The sequence below is a fragment of the Armigeres subalbatus genome, chromosome 2 (assembly GCF_024139115.2).
Source record: "Armigeres subalbatus isolate Guangzhou_Male chromosome 2, GZ_Asu_2, whole genome shotgun sequence".
NCBI classification, from domain to species: domain Eukaryota; kingdom Metazoa; phylum Arthropoda; class Insecta; order Diptera; family Culicidae; genus Armigeres; species Armigeres subalbatus.
In genome coordinates, this window is record NC_085140.1 from 450,753,438 (window position 1) to 450,776,549 (window position 23,112).

At 39.3% G+C, this 23,112-nt stretch overlaps 1 protein-coding gene across 1 annotated transcript; it reads left to right on the forward strand.

The window, feature by feature from the left end:
- Window positions 1-13: 13 nt before the first annotated feature.
- On the forward strand, window positions 14-22,868 carry LOC134218197 (protein takeout-like). The gene is made up of 4 exons (XM_062697104.1): window positions 14-444; window positions 21,683-21,920; window positions 21,977-22,110; window positions 22,168-22,868. Exons 1-4 carry the CDS (start codon window positions 375-377, stop codon window positions 22,467-22,469), a joined length of 744 nt encoding a protein of 247 aa, XP_062553088.1. The 5' UTR covers window positions 14-374; the 3' UTR covers window positions 22,470-22,868.
- The last annotated feature ends 244 nt before the right edge of the window (window positions 22,869-23,112 follow it).

The window sequence follows — 23,112 nt, forward strand, 5'->3', positions numbered from 1 at the left end:
GGAGGACATTCTATAAAAGGCACCCGAATGGACGGCATCGAAAACAGTCGACTTCGGTTTTGCGCCAGTCAGAGTAGGTGGAAGAGGAATTTCCTGGATCCATAGTTCCTATATTAGTCGTGCTTTGTAGGTGCGTAGGATCCTTTGTGTCTAGTTTAGCTGTGAATCCCGAGAATATCTTCCGGTGAAGAACTTTGTTCAAGGATAACCAGTGAAAGTTGAAAGCAAATTTCTCAGACAAGAAAGCACTAGACGAGTGCTTGGAATACGGTGCATCGTACCGGATTGACAAGTTCATGGTCTGCGGCGTCAAGTAAAAGTGCTGTGAAAGTTGACTTGATCGATAGGAAGGACGAGTTGGTGATCTAACTACAATGAAAGCAGTCGGCGCACTTCTACTAATCGGAGTTGTTCTGAGGATAGAATCAATTCATGGAGCTTTACGTGAGTGTCATATCGCATAATTGAGATGCAAGCAGCAGCGCTGGGAGTGTAACTTCGAGTGTGTTTTGGCGAGAAAGACGTTCGATCAAATTGATTTAATCATGCAATGCTACAGTATGCGTGTTCGTTTTATGAACTTCAAATTGCTACCCAAACTATTACGCTAATTTTCAGAATTGGTTGAGGCTATAAATGAACGGGAGGAAATTTCCATCAAGTGTAGGCAATACTTTACGTCATAGTATTAAAATATGATATAACTGTATGCTATAAAATAGCTTCTTATGTTTCTATTTTTTTTCTTTTACATATTCGGACTATTTTTAATACCTTGGTGATTGAATTATGTTTAGGTAGTGCCTTTCGATGAATTTAATTTTATAGTCCGATATTATTACAGTTATATCCCGATTTTATCACCCCCTGGTGAATTTTGGGGTAATAAAATATGAAATGTGACAAAATCGGAAACTTTTTTATCTTAATTTTTTTAAATTTGTTTCATATATACGAATCAGTTTATGCCTTGGAAAGGTAAAATACGTGAACGGAACCCATGATTTTTTGTTGTTGAAAAGGCTTACGGAATTCTTGACAGGTACTCAGAAATGATTGATAATAAACCACAGGCAGTGAAAGTTATTTTAAGAAAATCATTGTATTTGTGGTATTATATTTACAAAAATAAAAAGAACAACTAGAATTTTCACAAATTTTAAGGTGACACAAACAAACACAGACACAGACAAAATCAATACTGTCAATACTGTATTTTGAATTATTAGTTAGTTGCAGATAAGAATAAAAAAATATGTTAAACCAAGAAGTATGTTAAAGCGAGTTGGTGTTTAAATTATCGTATTGTCAATCTAGCCACCTTTTGACAGGTGGGAGTTATTTTGTAATTTGAATTTGTTGAATTTTTCGATAAATTTTATTTTTGTCAACTTAAATTGAAAATTCAGCATTATTCGGATTTGAAATTGTAATTGGCTTGAGTAACAGACGTACTGGCTTTTGCATCGAGATTACAAACATGCGAATGGAAATATATATGGTCTGAAGCATCTCAAGAGTTATCATATTGGTTTGTTTTAGTGTAGATTTGTAAAGGAAAATAAAAAACAACGAAAAGTAAAAGAAATTTAAAAGTTAAAACAGAAGACCGGGAGGGAACAAACGAAAATTAAATACCAACATCAACTTCTGTTGAACACAAACAAGTAGGGCTCATGTGCTATATGTCAAGATCCGCAAGCACTTTTCTAACGGGTTTTACTTGTTTATTCTAACCCAGAGTTTGAGTCCACTAAGTTCTGGTTTCTGATAATTGTTGCGGCAATGTGGAACGTCAATACGCTTGGCAAGAAAGTTGTTCTTGGGCATCAATCGACACATAGTTCATTCGCCCACGTTTAGCGTTCCTTTGAACCTGAAAAGTCTGGCGTAACGATTTCCTTGTCTTATTGTCTTATAGTTGTAGCAGAAGTTTGATATAAAATTTAAAAAATATGTTAAGAAAATTATTATGAGCTTTTTAGTGGAATGTCTTCACTTGTCATAAGACGAGTTTGTACAATCCCATTTAATTCCACCACTTAATTATACCTTGACAGATACGTATTTCGACCTCAAAAGTAAGGTCGTCTTCAGTGTCTCGTACTTGACTCGATTTAGTCGCTTCAAGTCAAGTCAATTAGGAGACACTGAAGACGACCTTACTGTTGAGGTCGAAATACGTATCTGTTAAGGTACAATCAAGTGGTAGAATTAAATGGGATGGTACAAACTCGTCTTATGACAAGTAAAAAATACTGTTTTTTCCTTACAAAAGTCCCAATAAATGGGCCGAAAGTTGGGCAATGCAAATGTAAACTCGTTCGAATATATTTCATACTGCAAAACCAGGAAGACAAGATTTGGAAAAAATAATAGTTTTGCCTTTCTCGTACAACAAAGTTGTGCCGAAAGACTGCAGAATCACTCCAAAAACGACCTTTGATAGGAGGCCCGGAGACCCATAGTGTTATAAACCAATCGACTCAGCTTGATGAACTGAGGTGATGTCTGTATGTGTGTATTAGACCTATTCATGTTTTCAAAAGGTATCAAAAATTCAATCGGTCAGCCCAGAATCAAAACTCTTATGCTTAATTAAGCCTTCTGTCAAATTTTCAGCTAATTTGGATAAAATTTCGAGGTGGCTCCTCAAGTCGATGTTTAGTGTTTCTTGGCTATTTTCAATTTTGCAAAAAAAAATCAAACAGGAAGCCGGAAGTCATCGCAACAACCTCTAAACGGAAACTTTTGGTGTGCTCTACAAGTCTTGTGAACATTGCGATTCGTTCCGTTCACGTTTTGACCATGTTAAAGTGAATTTCAAGTCTTTAAGTGCATGAAAACAATGTTTCCTTTAAAAGTCATTGATCTTCAAAACTCTCGAACTCATTACAAATCATTGTAAATTTCTTATATCATTATTCCAGTTTTTTCGCTGGAAATTTAAGTAATATAATTGCTTATGTCCAATTTTCCGTTAAATTCTTAAAAATCAGAAACTGAACATTTGTCATAAATTTACATATTTGGATTTCTTCAAACAAGTTATTCGAACAAAAAAGCATTGGTTTTTGATGATATTCTATGTGATTATAACAAACGACGCCCAAATTTGGTTCATTGCACCATATGTCTTTAATGCTTTTACCTTCGAGTGCATTGTAGTAACAAGTGTTTGTGCTATTTGTTTGCTATTGAAAATTGGCTAGATCGGACAATGGGATCTGACGTTATGGCGTAAATACTTTTTTCTATGCCCGTTCGATCATTTAGTAGTTTGTCAATAACTTATTCCAGAAGCTGAATGTCAAAATGTGTTGTATGGTGGATTTCTAGTCCGCAGCTTTTTCTACAACTCTGCCCAATGGTTCGTTATTCGAATTCCACTAGTAACAGAGTTATAGCTAAAGTTTGAGTAACTTAGACTAAATGATAACAAAATTCCAATCATTTAGTTTAAGTTACTGCAACTAGCGCTATAACTCCGTTATTAGTGGAATTCGAACAACGAACCATTGGACAGAGTTGTAGAAAAAGCTGCGGACTAGAAATCCACCATACAACACATTTGCACAGTTGTAGAGAAACCTTCGCACTAGTCCACCATACAACACATTTTGAACACATTGCTTCTGGAATAAGTTATTGACAAACTACTAAATGATCAAACGCAAATTGTTTTGGTTTCCTATCGATTCTGTCAATATTCATGTTCTGGTAGTATTTGACTAGGGTCGGTGCACCGGTAATAGTGGTATTAGTCACAGGTTCAAATTGTTTAATTCATAACAATTGATAGGAACATATTTCCTGTGATGTAAATATATTGGCAGAAAGCTGTTGTTCTCTACTTTTCTGGAAAAATATGGTTGATAGTTAGAAATATTATTTTCTTTTCAAAATCGTTTCCTCCATTAACTGGTACATGGACAAGTAATAGTGGTCCTAGCTTACTTCTGTCCCTGTAATAGTGAATCCCATTGGTTTCTTAAGGAATTCACTATTATAGGAACGCCTCACTAGTATCGGTGCAAGGGAGACTAAAAGTTAAGGAAAAATTGTGTTTTTCGATGTTTTTCCGGAAAATTAGTAAACTTTTTCGCACATTTTCACTTTTTTATGCAAGCGCTTTGCTATGAAGCAATTTGTAAAAATCAAAATGCACTAAATCCAGCGAGTATCAATTATTACTGGCACAGTCACCATACCAGATTCCACAATTTATAACGTTTATACTTGATTTACTTACCTTTTCGTACCTGAAAAACATCCTCATCAGCGATTTGGAAGTAAAAAAAAACTTGCTTCTAATTCTTCCAATCGCTTCCAATATATTGCAATAGACCTGTGCAGGAGTTCATCAAATTCACTCACCCGATGGATTTTGACATTTTAGCGGGTCGTCTTCTCGAACAAAAGTTCATTTTGCGTTCATTATGTCACCCGCTCAAACGTCATAATTTCTTGGGGGAGTTCATTTTGCGTTAGTCTATCGGACCTGACCCAAATTCAATTATTTGTTTACTTTTTCATAAGCGAGCGAGGGGCTAGCCACTAGTGCGCGCATAAAACAAACAGGCATTTAATTTTATTTTAGAAATAAATATGTCTGTTTCAAACATATTTTTTCTGTTTGTCTGTTTGCACTTTTTTTAATCAAATGGATAAAAATTGTATTCGTGTAAAAAATACTCATTTATATATTTTTTGCATTTTTTTTAAGAAGAAGCCCAGCCAACAAAAACTCGTATAAGATGCAACATAAGATGCCCTCCTTAGCCGTGCGGTAAGATACGCGGCTACAAAGTAAGACCACCCAACAAACATCGGAAGAAGTAAGAGCGTTTATTCAATCAAAAATAGTCTTCTTCAGTTAAAAATCTAGCTTATTCAGCCAAAATTGTTTGTTGGGCACGCTGAGGGTGGCTGGGTTCGATTTCCGATGCCGGTCTAGGCAATTTGCTCTCGACTTCCCTGGGCATAAAAGTATCATCGTGTTAGCCTCATGATATACGAATGCAAAAATGGTAACCTGGCTTAGAAACCTCGCAGTTAATAACTGTGGAAGTGCTTAATGAACACTAAGGGTCTGTCTCATTTGGAGAATTAAACTGAAATTAAACTTAAAAGTGACATTTCAATAATTATCGAATAACCCTGCTCACAGAGCAAGATTACTTTTGACAGATATCGAATCATTTTGCATCGATGTCTTATTGGAATTGCTGGGTAGCACCAGCCATTCTTATGACCGGGTTATTTGCTAATTTTCGAACTGTCACTTTTAATTTTAATTCTCCAAATGAGACAGACCCTAAGCTGCGAGGCGGTTCTGTCTCAGTGTGGGGATGTAATGCCAATAAGAAGAAGAAGAAGATGCTTAAGTGGAAGCGATGTACGTACATATTGTATGGAGTATGGGGAAGTACCAATATGGTCTCCACTTTAGCATCTTATGTGACATCATATACGATCTGGTGTTGACTGGGAGGGCACCAACACCGTTAGGTGGTTAGGTGGTTAATAGGGGTTTTTTTTTTTTTACTTATTTTGTGCTGTTCAAATGGAGTAAAACTCCCAATAGTGGATCCCCTAGCAGCGGAATTTTGGTCTTCCTGTCATAAGGAGTAGACATTTTTAACATATTAATTCTGCTTGATATCTAATACCAAGCTATGCATCTCCTCTTCACGATACATACATAAAACACTCAAATACACGACGTACATCGTTGAAATTAACATTCTAAATTCTGACTAAATTCGCCCTAAAATAGACCCCCTGGGGGTCCATAATAGGAAATTGCTTGCCTATAGTCGACCCTTCATTTGATTTTTATATTCCGTTTCGGGACGTTCTTTTTCCCAATTATGTACCCCCCAAAATATTCCTATAATGGACACTCTCGTGTTTATTTTTCATAGAATTGTAAAAAATCATTTAATTTTACTTTCCATAGCATTTCCAATGTATGTAATCAAATCATAGGACTGTAAGGTAGGTTCTCCCGATGGAATTTCATAGCAAAATGTTTACATTGTGCTGTAATAATGCAAAAATTGCTTGAGGGTCCACTATTGGGCACTTTACCCTATTTTCAAAAAGACTAGATCGGGTTGCACACAAAAATGACGTCGGACTACGTAGCTGTATTCCTCTCATATCAATTCAGTTGAAAGATATTTTGACTTATAGTAAATTTCTTCGATAAATCACGTTTATTGAGTAGTTCTTGTTGTAGTTTTTGTTCTCTTGCTGTTGAGATGTATTATTCGTGTTGCACCCTCAGGATTGAGCCAAATCCGATTTCTTGTATTGGCGGGAGTCTCCCCTTACTGCTACTAATCGCAGAACTGTTTGACATGATTCTGGTTAATGATTTGATCGGTTTAGTTGCCTTCCCGCAAACATAATCAACGTGGGTATCACGAGCACCATGTCGTCCGCAAACCCGACGATCTTCATACCTCTTGGTAGTCTTAGTTGTAGTAGTCCATCGTATATCGCGTTCCCCAACGCCATCGTACATCGCCTTGAGGAACACCCGCTGTTATGGGTATACCCCGTTAGCCATAAGTACGTTAGGCATAATGGACGTTAGGCATAATGTACGTTAGACATAATTGGCGTTAGGCATAAAATGACCCAATGAACAGTCTGTGACATAAAGAAGGCAGAGTTATGCCAAACGTCAATTATGCCTAACGTACTTATGCCTAACGTCGCGGACCCCGCTGTTATGCCTATTCTCTTCGCAATTCATGTGTTTCATAGACTAGCGTCCTATTCTCGAAGTAACTTCTCAGTATTCTGCAAAGATACCCTAGGACCCTCATCCTGTGTAGAGAACTGGCTATTGATTCCCAGTAAGCACTGATGAACGCATTTTCCAAACAGGTCATTTGATCGAAAATGTGATTTTGCCAACGGGTATCTAGCATTCCACGCTAAACATAACCATAACCATAACCATATGGCGGCTGCCATAAAAATTCTGACAGTAACTTGGGGACCGTCACGAAATCGTGTAAGATTTTGAATGATATTAGCACTTTTATCTTTCGTTGGATTTTCTAGATTTATATATCAAACGACTCATAAACTCTCCAGCAATTTTCAAATTTTATAGAAACTTTTGATTATCAACGTTAAATTATTGGAAATTTCATTTCTCACCAAACCCGGTCAAAATTTCAGAATCATCAGACATCAGTCCATTTGGCTCACCGTTCCATTTTATATAGATATGCATAAAAAGACCTGTGTTTCGGGCGCGCGCATCTTTTTCGTTCGAGCATTCCCCAAGAGCAAACATTACGCTCCGTCGGTAGCAGTGAGTGAGCATCGGAGGTGATCGTCGGGCGGAGAGCAGACCATGGCGTCGGAAAGTGTAACCGCTAGTGTCTGTGACAAATTCTCGGCGTTCAGAGAAATTTTACCGCAATATTATGACTTCGGATTTATTGCTATGATAGATTCAATATGCGCAATATTATTCCAAGATAAATATTTTTAATATGCAAAAAAATGCATAAATTTTCGGTTGACATGAATTCCGCCAGAAGCGCCTTACCCGAGCAGGAGAAATTGGCTAAATAATACCTAATTCTGTTATTGATACCATACTCTGTTATGAACTAGCCCTGCATTAGAGGTAAAATATCAAAGGAATAATACCAAAAATTAATATGCACAAATTCTATTCCAATACCAAATGCAAAACCAATTAGTATTCATTTGGTATTGGAATACCTTAAATCGTAAAGATTCCGCGGATCTGAGACAAATTGTTTCAAAGTCTAAAACATAATCGCTTGAAGACGACAGTTCCAGAATCACGAGCGCGTATTATGCAGTTTTCGAACAGATTCGATGGCAATTATCATTTTCATGCAATTTCCAGCAATTTGACAATTTCATTGAAACTTTTGATTATTTACGATGAACCATTAAAAATTTCAATTCTTTTTCTGCCCAGTAAAAAATATCAGAACTAACCAATCCTATTCATGCAATCTTAACACGGACATCAGAATTATATAAGTTACGGGCCTTTTGACCCACGCACCGTTTCATTTTCTCTGGGTATAAAAATACACGTATTTTGCGCTCGTGCGGCTTTCTTGAGCTTTCTTGACGGCAGGAATTTCATGATCAGCAATACCCGTTCTGAGGTGAGGAATAAAGAAAATGGAATTCATCAAGGCTCGATGATAGCTCCCACACTTTTCCTGATTTGTATGCAGTCCCTATTCAAAAACATCCCTTCCCATATCTACATCCTCGTCTATGCCGATGACATCATTATACTTTACTTCAAAAACTTCAAATCACTGGTCAGAAGGAGAATCCAATCCGCCGTTAACACTGTCTCCGAATGGGCCGATAAACATCGCTTCACAATATTCCCTGAAAAATATCAACTCCTCCACATCAGCGAGAACAGAAAGGGAGTTAGTATACCCAAGTAGCAAAATTAATTTTATGAGGCACTTGAAGCACACTTCTAGACTAGTGCCTTAAAACCACATTTAAAGCCAATTGTCCTACAAGCTTGCTCCAAGACAGCCATAAAACCACTATAAGACGAAAGAGGCCCACTCTTGAGAAGGTGTTCAAGACCATTTTCCAAGGTTCGCTTAAAACTTGTTAGTTTTATCAAAGTGAGCTTATGATGGCATGAAAGATCAGCATAAAACCCTGTTAGGATTATTAACGAATTTGACAGCATGTGCTTTCGTTATCTAAATCCGCTGATGTTTATACTTGTTTATATTGAATTTTGTCTGAACCAAATCGAACAGTATCTCATAATGATGAAAATTATTATGGATACGTTGAAAAATTTAAACTTAATTGCATTGTGATCGTGTAATTCCACATGCCACAACCACTTTGACGATGCTTTTCTGAATAACAAATATTAAATGCGCCTTATTTATATTGCAAGATATAGTATTATTTTGAAAAACTATTTTTATTTATAAAATTGTACATACCCAAAAAAATAAATTTTCTCTACTTTTTATTTCGCAGATGTAATATTTGTTTTATGCCCCAATCTATGTAATGCATGTAAAATGAAAACAAATAGTTTTCAGCAAGGTTTTCAGTGTTCATATAGAAATGGCTTCCATCAAGAAATTTTTCGTAGACGATAATCCGCCATGATTTCAATAGTTTTATCGAAAACCAGCATAAGATTGGATTAAAACCACTTTATCTCATACAAAACCTGTTAGGTTTATGCAGGAGCATGATAAATTGAACTAGATTTATCGCAATCTTGACGAAGCTTAGTTTGTCTTGAATAAAACTAACTAGTGCTGGTCAAAACTAAGAAGTTTTATTGAAGAGCGTTATAAGTTTGGTGCTTTCATTATAACATGTTGTTTACATATCCATTGAAAACAAGTCGTTCATTTGGAAAGAGTTCGCCGTTAAATATTTACTAAACTGAATATCTGCACAAAATGCTGAATTAAATTAAAACTCAATAGGGTTACTGCTCCTCGGGTTCATAATATCTATCTATCTATATCAATAACAATCGAAAACAAAATATTGGAGCGCAAAATGTTTTGATTTCCATGTTTGTGATGGTTTTCAGTAGTTGACACGCATGATTGCAATAAAAAAAATGACACAGATTGAGCCGAAATCAACCATTTTGCGAATATTGTCATATAATAACATACAATTCAACTGAAAAAGAAATGCATATAACTTATTTGTTTACCTGTTAGTTAAACATCTACAGGGTTATTTTTAATCAAAAAGTAAATAGTTAATACTTTTAAAAATAAACCAGCTTCGAAATACGAGTAGAGTTGATAGTTCGATAATGATTTTTGGTCGCGATTTTGCAACAATATGTTAAAGATTTCAAAAATCTATCTTATAAATACTTAACTTGCCAGTATTTGTTGTGTAGCTCAACCGTCCGTTGAAAACTGGTGAAATTCGCTTGTATATTGTACCCAGATGGTTATGATTACGAATGCCCAAAAAATCGAGAAAATGTATTTTGAGGAAAATTGATCGATCATATGATAAATGGGAGGATATGAAATCTGCCTGGTATTGGAAGATCAAGACAGCTGGTGGTAAATTTGATCCGATAGAAAGAAAACTGCAGCTGATGATCCGATAGAAAGAAAACTCCGATAGAAAAAAACAGATGCCTGCGCAAATGGAGTTTCCATATATGGGATAAATTTACATTATTTTTGCCTTTGATCCACTTGTTTTTAATTTATACACTTATTTGCGTCCAATTTGACATTATGTTTGTTTATTTTGATGTATTCTTCAACAAGAGCACTTTCTCTTAAACAAAACCACATAGTTTAGAGGAAGTTTTATAAGGGCATTTTCAAGATCGTTCTTTCTTAATGAAGAGTACTATAAAACTTTCTCAAAACTTTTTGGTTTCAATTGGGATAGAGTGCTCTTGCTGCATAATTTATCTAGATAAACAGCTTAAGATGGACCTGGAGCATATCATAAAACTATTATTAGAGAATTTAGTTTTAAGAAAACTTGGACTAGATGAAAACTATGATAAAACTCTACAGTTTATGCGAATCCTTGATAAAACTGCAATAAAACTTGAATAAATCCAAATAGAATTCAAAATGTTACTTGGGTAAGTTACCCTGAAAATTTCACCCTGAAAACTGTCCCATAAAATCTTAAACAGTCTTGGGCTGAAAGTCTCCTTAATAAAGACAGCCAAGATTTATTCCTTCTGATTCTTCGTCTACATATAAAGCGTTGGCTGGTTGTTGCCAAAAATGTTCTACGGTGTAGGAATTTTTAGAGACGGTAGTGATCTTTTTTTTTATATATCTTTATTATAGAGGTTTGCAGCCCTAGGCTGGCTCACCTCTACTCGCTAGTGATCTCATTACCAATATTTTTACAATATTTTTTAAATACCCCTTGAATTTTCTTGGATTTTTTGTGAATTTTTTCGTGGGGTTAACTCATAGTTTCATTGACACTGAAAGTCATAAACGACTAAAACCCAACCGTGTAAAAAAAGAACCAAAAAACTACGCTCTTTGTATAACAAAGATTTCCGCTATACCTCTGGCGTGTTCATCACTAGTCACACCTCGGCCATTATGCCTGAATGTGGTCCATCTCCTTTCGAGCACTTCTTGACGGTCGGTAAAAGCCGGTGACCCCCTGCCATTATATACAATCGCATTTTCACAAACTCCGAACCGAAAAATACACCAACAACCAATACATTTATATTGACGGCTCAGTATGCAACGGCAAAGTAGGCTATGGAATCTCCAGCAAAACAACTCTCCCCAATATCAATTCTTCCCTCCCCACTATCTGCTCTATATTCAGTGCAGAAGCTTATGCGTTAATGATAGCCTCTAACTTAACCACCCACATTACCGACTCTCCTACTATCATATTTAGCAACTCTGCCAGCTGTCTCCAAGAGATGGAATCCTCCTCTTCAAAGCATCTCTGGCTTCAGGAGGCAGAAGGACTGGCTGTGACCAATATCGTCGCGTTCTGCTGGTTGCCCGGACACTCCGGTACCCATGGCAACGAGGAGGCCGACCGTTTGGCTGGTGCCGGTCAGGAATCCTGCCCTGAGACCAGGGCCGTATTTAGCGGGGGGCCAGGGGGGCCGTGGCCCCGGGCCCCCACAAATATTATGTACCAAAACCAACCTTTTTTGTATATTTTGGGGTCCCCACAAGCTGTCGGCCCCGGGGCCCCCTTCCGTCTAAATCCGGCCCTGCCTGAGACTCTCTCAAACCATCCACTTTACCCTGGTTAGATAACAAAAATCCGAAATATCGTCGCACTCTCTTCCGTCTACGAATTGGCCATACCCGCCTTACCCATGGCTTCATACTGGAAAAAACGAACCCTTAATATGTACCACTTGCAATGCTCCCCTCTTCGTCCCCATATACTATCAGAATGTATCGCTTTTACAACGTAACGCTTGACTTTAAACTTGAGTAGCACACCTGAAGAGATTCTATCGGTCACCCAACGAAGACAAATTGATCGAATTCCTGAAGGACTTTAGGGATGAATGACCTTATGGGTTAATATCCCTCAAATAAACAAACCGAAACCAGAACCAGCTCACACGTCATTTCTGTTCGAGGATCCACGGTGAGTGGACAGGGAGAGCGGGCACAGAGAGCAAACAGAACGATTGCGTTGGTAGCGGTCCCAGCATCGATGACGGTGGTTTCTGCATCTGAAGCGGCTCAGTGGCAAACTATCGAGTGGCTATTGTGCGCGTCAGCGGCACTTCAGTGAAATTTTGTCGCATGGTACTGGATCTGGTTTTGTTGCAGTTGCAGGCGCATTATGTGCTGCCAGAAATCTGGCCTACCTTCTGCTTCCAATTTCTCCCCTAGCCATCTGTTGATCAGTCTCTCCGTAACATTGAGGGCTCTTCTGTTTCTCGTGAATAAATCTAACTAAGCATTTTTCCACTCGGTACAACTGATCTGAACAAGGGAAGCAAAAATTCTTAAGCTGATTGATTTTACATGAAAGGATCGTGCGTTAGAATAAAACTAGACAAAAGTTTATGTTCTTCTTTGCTACATCCCATCGGGAGTCCAATTGAATTATTTGGGACCATATTTCAAAAATAGGTCATTCTATCTGCCAACATAGCGCCAAAAATGTTCGAGGAGCGATTAGATCAGACGAGGAACTAAAGCTAAAATAACATGTTCCGTCAACTTTGTATATTACATACATGTTATATGTACAAATCAACGGCACACTTTTTGTGTTAGGTTTCCACCCGATGTGATTACTTTAATTATCATTCTGATAAACCGCAATCGAAAACCATTATCGTTAGATTCTAACCTGGAAACGATAATGCTCACCTATGCCGTGCAGCCGTTGTTGCTCTCAAATAGATTTCATGAAAAGTAAGCGCCTTAATTATTGTTTATGACACGGGGCAGTAGAACTACTTTTACAGTCAACGTGCTTCCGTAGCGCGCTCGAATCGGCATCGTATCACCTCCATCGAGTGTGACATAAGATATCGATCGATTTCCTTGATGCATACGTACAAACGACTGCTGATCGATTATTTCATCCACGTGCTGCCCATCGGAAACAAAGATCGTCTTTGAACCATTATCAACCGCGCCCAATCAATATGCAGGACGCACTGCTCAGTCATATAACCTGGTTAATTGAGTCAGAACTGCTTCTCGCCCAGGCTTGTGAGTGCAGACATTGAATGTCAGTTACGCAGAAGGTGATGCTTGCGGCTTAGATGGTATCTCGATCATGTTCTACGAATTGTTTCGTGACGATGGATCAGCGGAATTCTTGACTCATCGATCATCCAGTGCAGAAAACGGACCTGCGGTAACATCAGTAAAATAATCATTCCTAATCTTCATGATGCTACCATTCCTGTAAAAAAGAACGATGTTTGCAAGCAGGAGCAAACCAATAATCCTTCAGAATGTTAAAAAAAATTGATATTGTTAAAACGATTGTACTTTTCAATTCTTCATTCTTGTTGGTATTGCACCCTCCACTGACAATAGCAGCCAAATAGCAGCTTTGCGTTAATTTAGCACTTTCGACAGTCATGAAATGCCCGGTTTCTAAGCCATTTTTTTTTCTTTCGAATTCAACTTAAAAATCATTCATGAACACCAGCCAAAAGATATTCTCACGCGGAGAACAAACGATTTTTTGTAAAACTTACCCCTGAATAGGGTTTGCTTCATAGGTACATACTTCTGCATCTGCTAGGATGGTATTAAAGTGTGGAGTATTCATTTTCTCTCTAAGTGACTTCAAACGAAACCACTGTTTATCTTCGTTACATTCTGAGATTTTACAACCCGAGTTTACTACAAGCGCATTTCCATTATCGTTGAGAGAGTAATAATACTGTCCTGCGCTTTCAGTTGCTGTATCCAGCGTTGCTCGGAACTATCGGTTTGACTGCATTTGGTTTTTAATTTCTTTATTGCAGAATAGTACTTCACTAGTCAAGCAGACCAAGAGCGTTACGATAAACTCTGTAGAAATGCACCCCTTCTTGTAGGCCTGGGGATTCGTGCTTACGAAGGTGAAGGTGACAGTCAGGCCATGAGGATTTGAAGAGTTGGTTAAGTGATTAGTTATGCTTAATTTGAGTGAAACGGAAAGTTTTATAAGGTTAGGTTTTTGGCAGCGTTGGAAAAATGGATTTGGCAGATTTGCCAAAACCAAGGTGGGTAGTAAAGTATTTTGACGCGTTGATGTCGAAGGAGGTGGCGGAGTGCCCGGTAAAGAAAGTGCACGATCGTATTATCATGTCTGGTGGCATCATTCACCTTATTTCCGAATCTGGATTGGCACCACAGGAGGGATGGATGTTTACCAAGGTGCTCGGGAAATTTCTGCGATGGCGGACTTTAACAACAGGAAGATCCTGGATTAGCTGTAGCAATCCTAGAAAGATGTAGTGTCGAAGGGGATGTCCCTATATACCCCGTCGCCATGGAATATCGGAAGTTCCTCCCTACCTTATATACCCAGTGTGATTTCCGTAGCATTTCTGGATAGGGGAACTGTTCCGTTTTCCATCTCAATGAACATATATTCATCTCATCGCAAAACAATGAAATACAGCACAAATCTCGTCGCTTCTTTTTGCTAACAAGCGTGCTTACTGGTGAAAAAAATCACAAAAATAAGAAACAAACCAAATTCCTTTTCATTGCTTTGTTTTTGATGAGATGGAAATAGAAGCTATGGGATGAAGTGCCGAACCGTTCCCCTAGATAATCCCCAAATATAACGTTGAAACTGCAGATATTTTTTCGTAGAAAATTTCATAAAATTCCTCATTTGATATTTCTATATCCTTTCCGGGCAGCAGGGACTATGTCCAAGGGCTTGACGGTTTGACAGTGGGCCCTGTTAACCCTTTATAAGGCAGTGGCAACTATATTGCCACCAACAAATTATATTTTTTTTCTATTTATTAACAAGAGCTCTGCTTATTATTTCCCATGTAGTGGCTTTATTTGCTTCCTAGTAACACCCCAGATGAATTTGAGCCATAAAAAAATTTAAATGTCAATTTGAGAACTGTTCTCTGTTTTGTTTTTTACGTTTTTACTGTTTTTTACGAACAGATCGTAAGTTTTGAATGGAAGAAGGATTTTCAGTTATAATTCGTTAAAAAACGACAAAGATATATTTTTTCCCGTTGGTATTAATTATTTTGAATCTCATGTGTTAGATTATTACGTAATTAGCGTGAAAAAAGCTTTGCCTTTCTGTATATTTGGTTTTTGGATTTTTGACGAAATTGTGTTTTTTTCCCAAGGGTCCCCCCCCCTTGGGAACAAAAGCGCAATTTTTTTTTTCACTTGTAATGCGTTTTCCGACTAGGACTCTTCAGCAAAAAATGTAACGTGCCTTAATTTGACTGGTTTTACGTAAAACCTAATTTTTAAAAATCTTTTATTTATTTTTGTTGTTGCCTGTTTTCCCGCTTGCCGGGCAGTGGCAACTATATTGCCACCAATTTTTCAATGTTTCTGAACTGTTTAATGTATGACAAACATACATTTGAGTTTAATACCATGTCAACATTGTGTCCTATTGTTGTTTTTGTTAATTTATTGTTTAGATTCGTCTGCCTTAGAAAGGGTTAAATTCCTATGAAAAGCTGCATGTATCCGCAAGTAGGCCCCACCAAAGCGACCGTGTGCCGCTCAAAGCGCACAAGCTCAAGTCCTGGTGTTAGGTGGGACGCTAAACAGCCCTGACACGACGGCCCTTCGACGAGACAGGAGGTTTGCGCAGGCCCAATAAGCCGCCTGGAAAACCAATCATTAGAAACCAATAAAACACCTAGGCGACGAATACAGGATCACGATTGGAAGCTTAGAACATGGAACTGCAAGTCGCTAGGTTTCGCAGGTTGCGACAGAATGATCTACGATGAATTACATCCCCGAAACGTCGACTTCGTGGCGCTGCAGGAAATCTGCTGGGCAGGACAGAAAGTGTGGAAAAGCGGGCATCGAGCGGCTACCTTCTACCAAAGCTGTGGCACCACCAACGAGGCGGGGGCCGGCTTAATAGTGCTGGGTAAGATGCGCCATCGTGTGATTGGGTGGCAGCCAATCAACGCAAGGATGTGCAAGCTGAGGATAAAAGGCCGATTCTTCAACTATAGCATCATCAACGTGCACTGCCCACACGAAGGGAGATCCGACGACGAGAAAGAAGCGTTCTATGCGCAGCTGGAGCAGACATACGATGGATGTCCACTGCGGACGTCAAAATCGTCATTGGTGACATGTACGCACAGGTAGGAAGGGAAGAAATGTATAGACCGGTCATCGGACCGGATAGTCTGCACACCGTATCGAATAACAACGGCCAACGATGCATAAACTTCGCAGCCTCCCAGCCTCCCGAAGCACCTGCTTCCCCGCAAAAATATCCACAAGGCCACATGGAGATCACCTAACCAAGAAACGTTCTAATCGACGGTAAATTCTTCTCCGACATCACGAACGTCCTCACTTACCGCAGTGCGAATATTGAATCTGACCACTACCTCGTTGCAGTATGCCTGCGCTCAAAACTCTCGACGGTGTACAACACGCGTCGAAGTCGGACGCCGCGGCTTAACATTGGGCGGCTGCAAGACGGTAGACTAGCCCAAGAATACGCGCAGCAGTTGGAAGTGGCACTCCCAACGGAAGAGCAGCTAGGCGCAGCGTCTTTTGAAGATGGCTGGAGAGATATTCGATCCGCCATTGGTAGCACCGCAACCGCTGCACTTGGCACGGTGCCCCCGGATCAGAGAAACGACTGGTATGACGGCGAATGTGAGCAGTTAGTAGAAGAGAAGAATGCAGCATGGGCGAGATTGCTGCAACACCGCACGAGGGCAAACGAGGCACGATATAAACAGGCGCGGAACAGACAAAACTCGATTTTCCGGAGGAAAAAGCGTCAGCAGGAAGATCGAGACCGTGAAGAGACGGAGCAACTGTACCGCGCTAATAACGCACGAAATTTCTATGAGAAGTTGAGCCGTTCACGTAAGGGCCACGTGCCACAGCCTGATATGTGTAAGGACATAAACGGGAACCTTCTTACGAACGAGCGTGAGGTGATCCAAAAGTGGCGGCAGCCCTATGAAGAGCACCTGAATGGCGATGTGGCAGACGAAGATGGCGGTATGGTGAAGGACCTGGGAGAACGCGCGCAGGATATAATTTTACCGGCTCCGGATCTTCAAAAAATCCAGGAGAAGATCGGCCGGCTGAAGAACAACAAAGCCCCTGGGGTTGACCAACTACCAGGAGAGCTATTAAACACGGTGGTGAGGCACTGGCTAGAGCGCTGCACTGGGTGATTACCAAGGTTTGGGAGGATGAGGTTCTGCCGCAAGAGTAGATGGAAGGTGTCGTGCTGAACGCCGCTTACAAGTGTAACCGTTCGAACGATTTCTCGAGGGCACAGCAAAACTTGGCGATTTAAGCGCCACTCCCGCGAACGAGAGACCACCAGTTCAATTTTTGTATTTGCCCGACTTGTGCTGACTCTTTCCCTCAGGGGACTCTTTTGAATGGTCGCTGGCTCAAATGCTAAACGGACGCAAAAATTCTTCCCCCAGTACTTTGCTACACCCTTTCCTAACTAAACGCCATGAGCTCGCTCAACCCACGAAAGAGCAAAACGGACGGTCTCGAACCTTTCCTTGAGAATTCAACCGGAAACGAAATGGCTAAACGGTAAATGCAATAGGAGTGGAGTTTCCCAGCACCGTGAAACGTAGCAAACTAAAACTCTAAGCCAAAATTCTCAAAAGGGTACAATTGGTGTTTATTTCGCTCATTCGGTTGCACACTTAATTTTTTTTACCGGGATCTCAGCAAAATGGTCAACTTTTACCGAGATTCGCACAGCCGTGCCCCAGCAATCATGTTTTTTGCCGAGATTTCTGTCAAAATTGCTGAAAATCAGCAAATATTTTGCCGAAAATCAGCTAACAAACGTCATTTCTGCTGAAATATCAGTTTTTTTATTTTGCTGGCGCACGGCTGTGCGGATTTTTGCCGAGCTGCAGAAATAAAAACTAAGTGTGTGGACTTTAATTTAGTTCGATACGGAATACGAAATGAGTTAACTTAACATGGCCATGTAAGAAGGGAAAGCTCACGTACCTGCGCAGGTTTTCTCTGATGCGACGTCTCGATGGCTAGCTGGTCCGGTGATTGTTTTCCGCCGGGAACATGGCGGCGTTTGTCCTCCACAAACTGGAACCCGATGGCGGCGTGATGACGTAGCCGCAAGTGCTGCTGTTTGGCGGCAGCGATGGAGGTTTGAGCTCGTGCAACAATGGCCGAATCTAAAGTTGCGGAGGGGAAGCGGCGGCTGGACGGAAGGCTTCCGATTTTGAGCCGAGAGCGTCCGGCTGACCTTTCCCTCTAATCGGAAGCCCACGTTTTCCTACGACGGCTTCGCGTACCTTTCCGCTATGACCGTGCGAGGCTAAAAATGAAACTCCCAACTATTGGTTCCAGTCCGGTCCTGCGCACGATAGTTTACGACGCTAACAATTTCGCATATGCCCAGTTCTTATACAGGTTTTGGTAGATTCTTATACATAATTGTTGGAAAATTTAACAACCGCCGGTTGGGATACGTAGACTTCAATGAGGGGGAGGGAGGGGTTTAATGAAAGATTACGAAAGTCTACTTGAGGGGAGGGTAGATTGAAAATGTGAAAATTTGGTCTACGCGGTTTGTGCACAGCCCCTTTTTAACAGTTTCTGCTTACCTTCAGTTGGCACGAGGTGTGCGCGGGTCTGTAAACCGACGGCGGCGGCGTTTGCCTTTTTTTCGGCGATTTGCGTCCGTATCGGGAGATTTTTAATTACTTCATCTTCTTATTGGCGATGGCGTATTACGAAATAATATGGTGTGTTTAGAAATTCAGTTATTCAAAATTTTGAACAAATCAAAATCAAACAAAAAATCCAGCAAAACAAAAATCAATTTGATACAAAATCAAATTAAATCTTCTGTCCACGGCTGCTGAAACAAGATTTCGAAGTCAACTAATGGAATTTCCGGTAGACTCGATTCCTCCTAGAGGTGTGCGCTAGGCCGCCGCCGATATTTTTGCATCGGTGCGTCGCTGTTTAAAGTATGCCACCCCTGTGACCTATAATTTTCCACTCCAGTTCAAATTTGTAGAAGTCTGAAGAGTTTTAAAATTCCGAGTAAATTTAAAATATGTTTCATAGGTGATTTTAGACGTCCTACGGACAATGCGAAATATTTTCCGTGGTTTATAAAAAAAAATCCGAATAATTTTTGGTGGAGATTCTGAAGAAATCCTAGTGTAAATTTTGGCAAATTTCTTGTGAAAATTTAAAATAATTTCCCATGAAAACTACAAAGACTTTCTGCACTCAAAATAATTTTCACTTAGAAGCTACTTGAAAACATATGCAGATATTTTCCATGTAGTTTCGGATGTAAAAGTTAAATGATTCATTAGTGATGGCACTCATTATTTTTAATTCACTAGAAAATAAAATCAAATTTAAGTGAATTTTTGTTTGGCCAAGTACTTGAATTTTAAGTGAAACTTCGATAATGTTTATCTATAGTATCCCTGTAATTGATATCCCGTCCACTAGAAGCGGACGAGGACAAAAAATGAGTAGAAAGTTAATTCACACTCAAACACTTCTTTTGCAAATCGTTCTCATAATGCTTTTGCTAAATGTTTCATTAGCGATTGTTAATAAACATACATTTCGCTCTGAGAACCCCACTCATATATTTTTCATACATTCGTTTTGAGTAGAATTCACTTGAAGAGTATATAGATATTATTTTCTATGTTTTCTAATTAATTCCACTACATTTCTTATTAAGATGCACTTGTGATTTGAGTAAGTTTTATTTGATTCCAGTAAGGCCGATGAGAGTTTCGATTTTTAAAGTCTACATGCTTTTTTATAGTGGAATTGAAGTGACAATTATTTTGAGTGTGTGAAAATTGCAAAGATTTTTTTTATAGAAACTCGAAGAATTTTTGGTGGGAAATTCAAACATAAAATTGAACAATTTTCTTTGGAAGTTTTAAAGTATTTTCAATGACAATTTTGATAAAAATGCCGTGAAAATTCCGAAGAATTCCAGCGGATTTTCAAAGAAAATCTCGCGGAAATGCCGAAAATATTCAAAAGGATTTCCAGCGGAAATTCCGAAAGGTTTCTCGTGGGTATTTCGTAAAACTCTCTTTGGGAATTTCGGAGATAGTCCCGTGGAGATTTTATTTGAAAGCTTTTAAGGACTTTTTTAGAAAATTCAAAACAAATTTCGAGAAAATTTTAAAGATGTTTTCAAACTTTTTTTTTTCGTTGGATTTCCAAAGAATTTCAAGTGGAAATGCCAATCCTTTTTTCCAAGATTTGTAGAAGAATTGCACATCATATTTACACCCATATCAGATCACAAAGGGCTAGGGCTAATAAGATTACTTCATTGAATGTAAGAAAGCCGCTTTCCGACGCGTGCGATCCATTTTGATCGGGATTCTTTAGAGAGCGGTTTGAGCAAATTCCGTTTTTTTTCGGAGACGGGCCAGCCTCGGGCTGAAAGTCTCCTTAATAAAGCACAAAAAAAATCCGTTTTTTTTACCTTTGAAAAGAAACGGACCCTGCAATACTTCAGTAAAATGCTAATATCTTAGCTTAATAAACTCCAATCTTCTCGCGGTTTTCAGCATAACATTCTGTATTTAATTCTACAAGAATTGAATGAGTATCATCATCATGGTTCTTGATCGTAAATTGTGCTTTCCAACTGCAAAACACTGTGTTTTGGATGTTTCTGCATACATATTTGTATATAAACTTCCAACGAGTTTAGCCCAAACGTTGACCGATTTGGCTGAAATTTGGTCCACAGCAACAGGGCATCAAATAGAACCGAATAAGAGGGCGGCCCATTAAAAAATTTGAAAAAGTGTTTTTTGAGCCACCTTACTGCACATGGTATATTTAACAACAATATGCAATCAACCCGACGGAATGTCAAAACAGGCTTCATAGTAAAATCAACTGCAGTTATGTTTAATTCAAACGTGATGTGTAGTCTACACAAATCAAGTGCTAAAATGTATTTAATTTTACCCTCGATTTGGTCAATATTACCATGCCGCTTCTTTCAGTGTAGTCCGGTCTGCGAAAACCGTAGCCACTATGGTTAAAATGTTATCAAACTACAGTACGATTATGTTCCAGTACCATTATCATTATGGTTCAACGTGGAACGTAAACTTTTCTAATAATGGTTCGGCTATCGTTTGGATTTATGCGGGTAGACATAACGATGCTCTATAGTACCTTCAGTATTTCTGCTATTCTAAATGAGCATGAAATTTCACGAGATTGTGCAACAATGCTGCCAATTAATTATTCCTTTTTAGTTACAATGGGGAAAATTTTATGATAATTCGGGCAAAAATTTGTCCAAAGCATTAGAGCAATGAATTGACCAGTACTTTTTTAGCCGCTCGTTGATAACATCTCGGTTTGCTTAGTATCGGTCATTACTTTAAACTTCTTTTAAATCACACTACATATATCTCTCTTTATTACAGCCTCGACCATCCAAGTGTGTAGGCGGAGTAACCCCGACATCAACAAATGCATCACGGACTCTGTAAATTCCCTGCGGCCACGATTGGCAACTGGGAAGATTTCCGATGACTTTTCAATCCCCCCGTTGGAACCCCTGGCCCTGGCCTCTGTCAACATGGACCGAGGATCGGAATTCAAGGCGACGTTCAGCGATCTGCTGGTCAGCGGACCCAGCCAGTTCCAAATCGACAATCTCAAGTAAGATTACGCTGTATCCAGCTTTTAGAATCCAGTTCACTTTCTTATTCTTACAGAGTAAATCTCGACAAATTGACATTTGATTTCAATATCTACCTACCGAAGCTTTCCTTCCGTGGAAAGTACGATCTTAAGATCAAACTGTTACTACTGAACATTGCCGGCACCGGTGACCTGAAGGGCGTCCTTGGTAAGATCGACCATAATCCCGCAATAAACATTTTAACAATATCCTAATTACCCACAGAGAACTCTCGGGCACGTGTCAAGCTGTTTGGCGAGCGTTACGAAAAGGACGGCAAGCCGTTCATGCGCGCCAAGCGACTCGCCGTCAAGATTCAAATCGAGAAGGGTCAGTTCGACATGAAGGACCTGTTCAACGGCGATGCGGTGCTGAGCCAAGTGGGCAATCAATTTATCAACGACAACTCGCGACTCTTCCTGGACGAGCTGACGCCCGGATTGGAGCGAAGTCTTTCCGAGACCTTCAAGAACACGGCGAACGAAATCCTCCAGTTGGCCTCCATGGATGACATCTTCCCAGCGTAGTACATCCCTATGCAGATTCAAATCTTCAGTTCCCATTAGCGGAATTAATCACCAAAAATCGTCATCATTTCAGTCATCTACATAATAATTTAAATTTATGATTCTGGTTAAGGCAGATACGCTTCTTCTGATCGTTCACCTCCTTCCATATCGAATTTCCTTCAAACGGTATTTCTTAACTGGAATAATGTTGTCTGTGATTAGTTACGAGTTATATATGTGTGTATTTTTATATCGAGTCCTAATTAAAAGAAGATAAAACTAGTTTGTAAGAGAGAACAAATTCGAAACAACAGAGTTTTTAACGCGCAGATAAGCAACCGGAATTCGGGAAGATGATATGATCTTTTCTCGAGTTAGGTTGAGCATATCAAATAGAATAAGAACCAAAACAACTTAGTCATCGTGATGGATTTTTTTTCTCTCTCCCGATATCCGAAACTGATCTTGACCTTGAAGCACGCCGGTTGAGATGCTTCCCATTTGTAAACGAACAGTCCAGCTTTTTTGTCGGGTTGGACAACAAAGAATCACAATGTTTGTACATGCAATTAGTTTCGTCTGTTAGCTTTCAATTTCGCACGAAATACAGATTAAATATACCAGCGATAATTGCTTCCCAGAATTTGGTTTTTGTCACAGT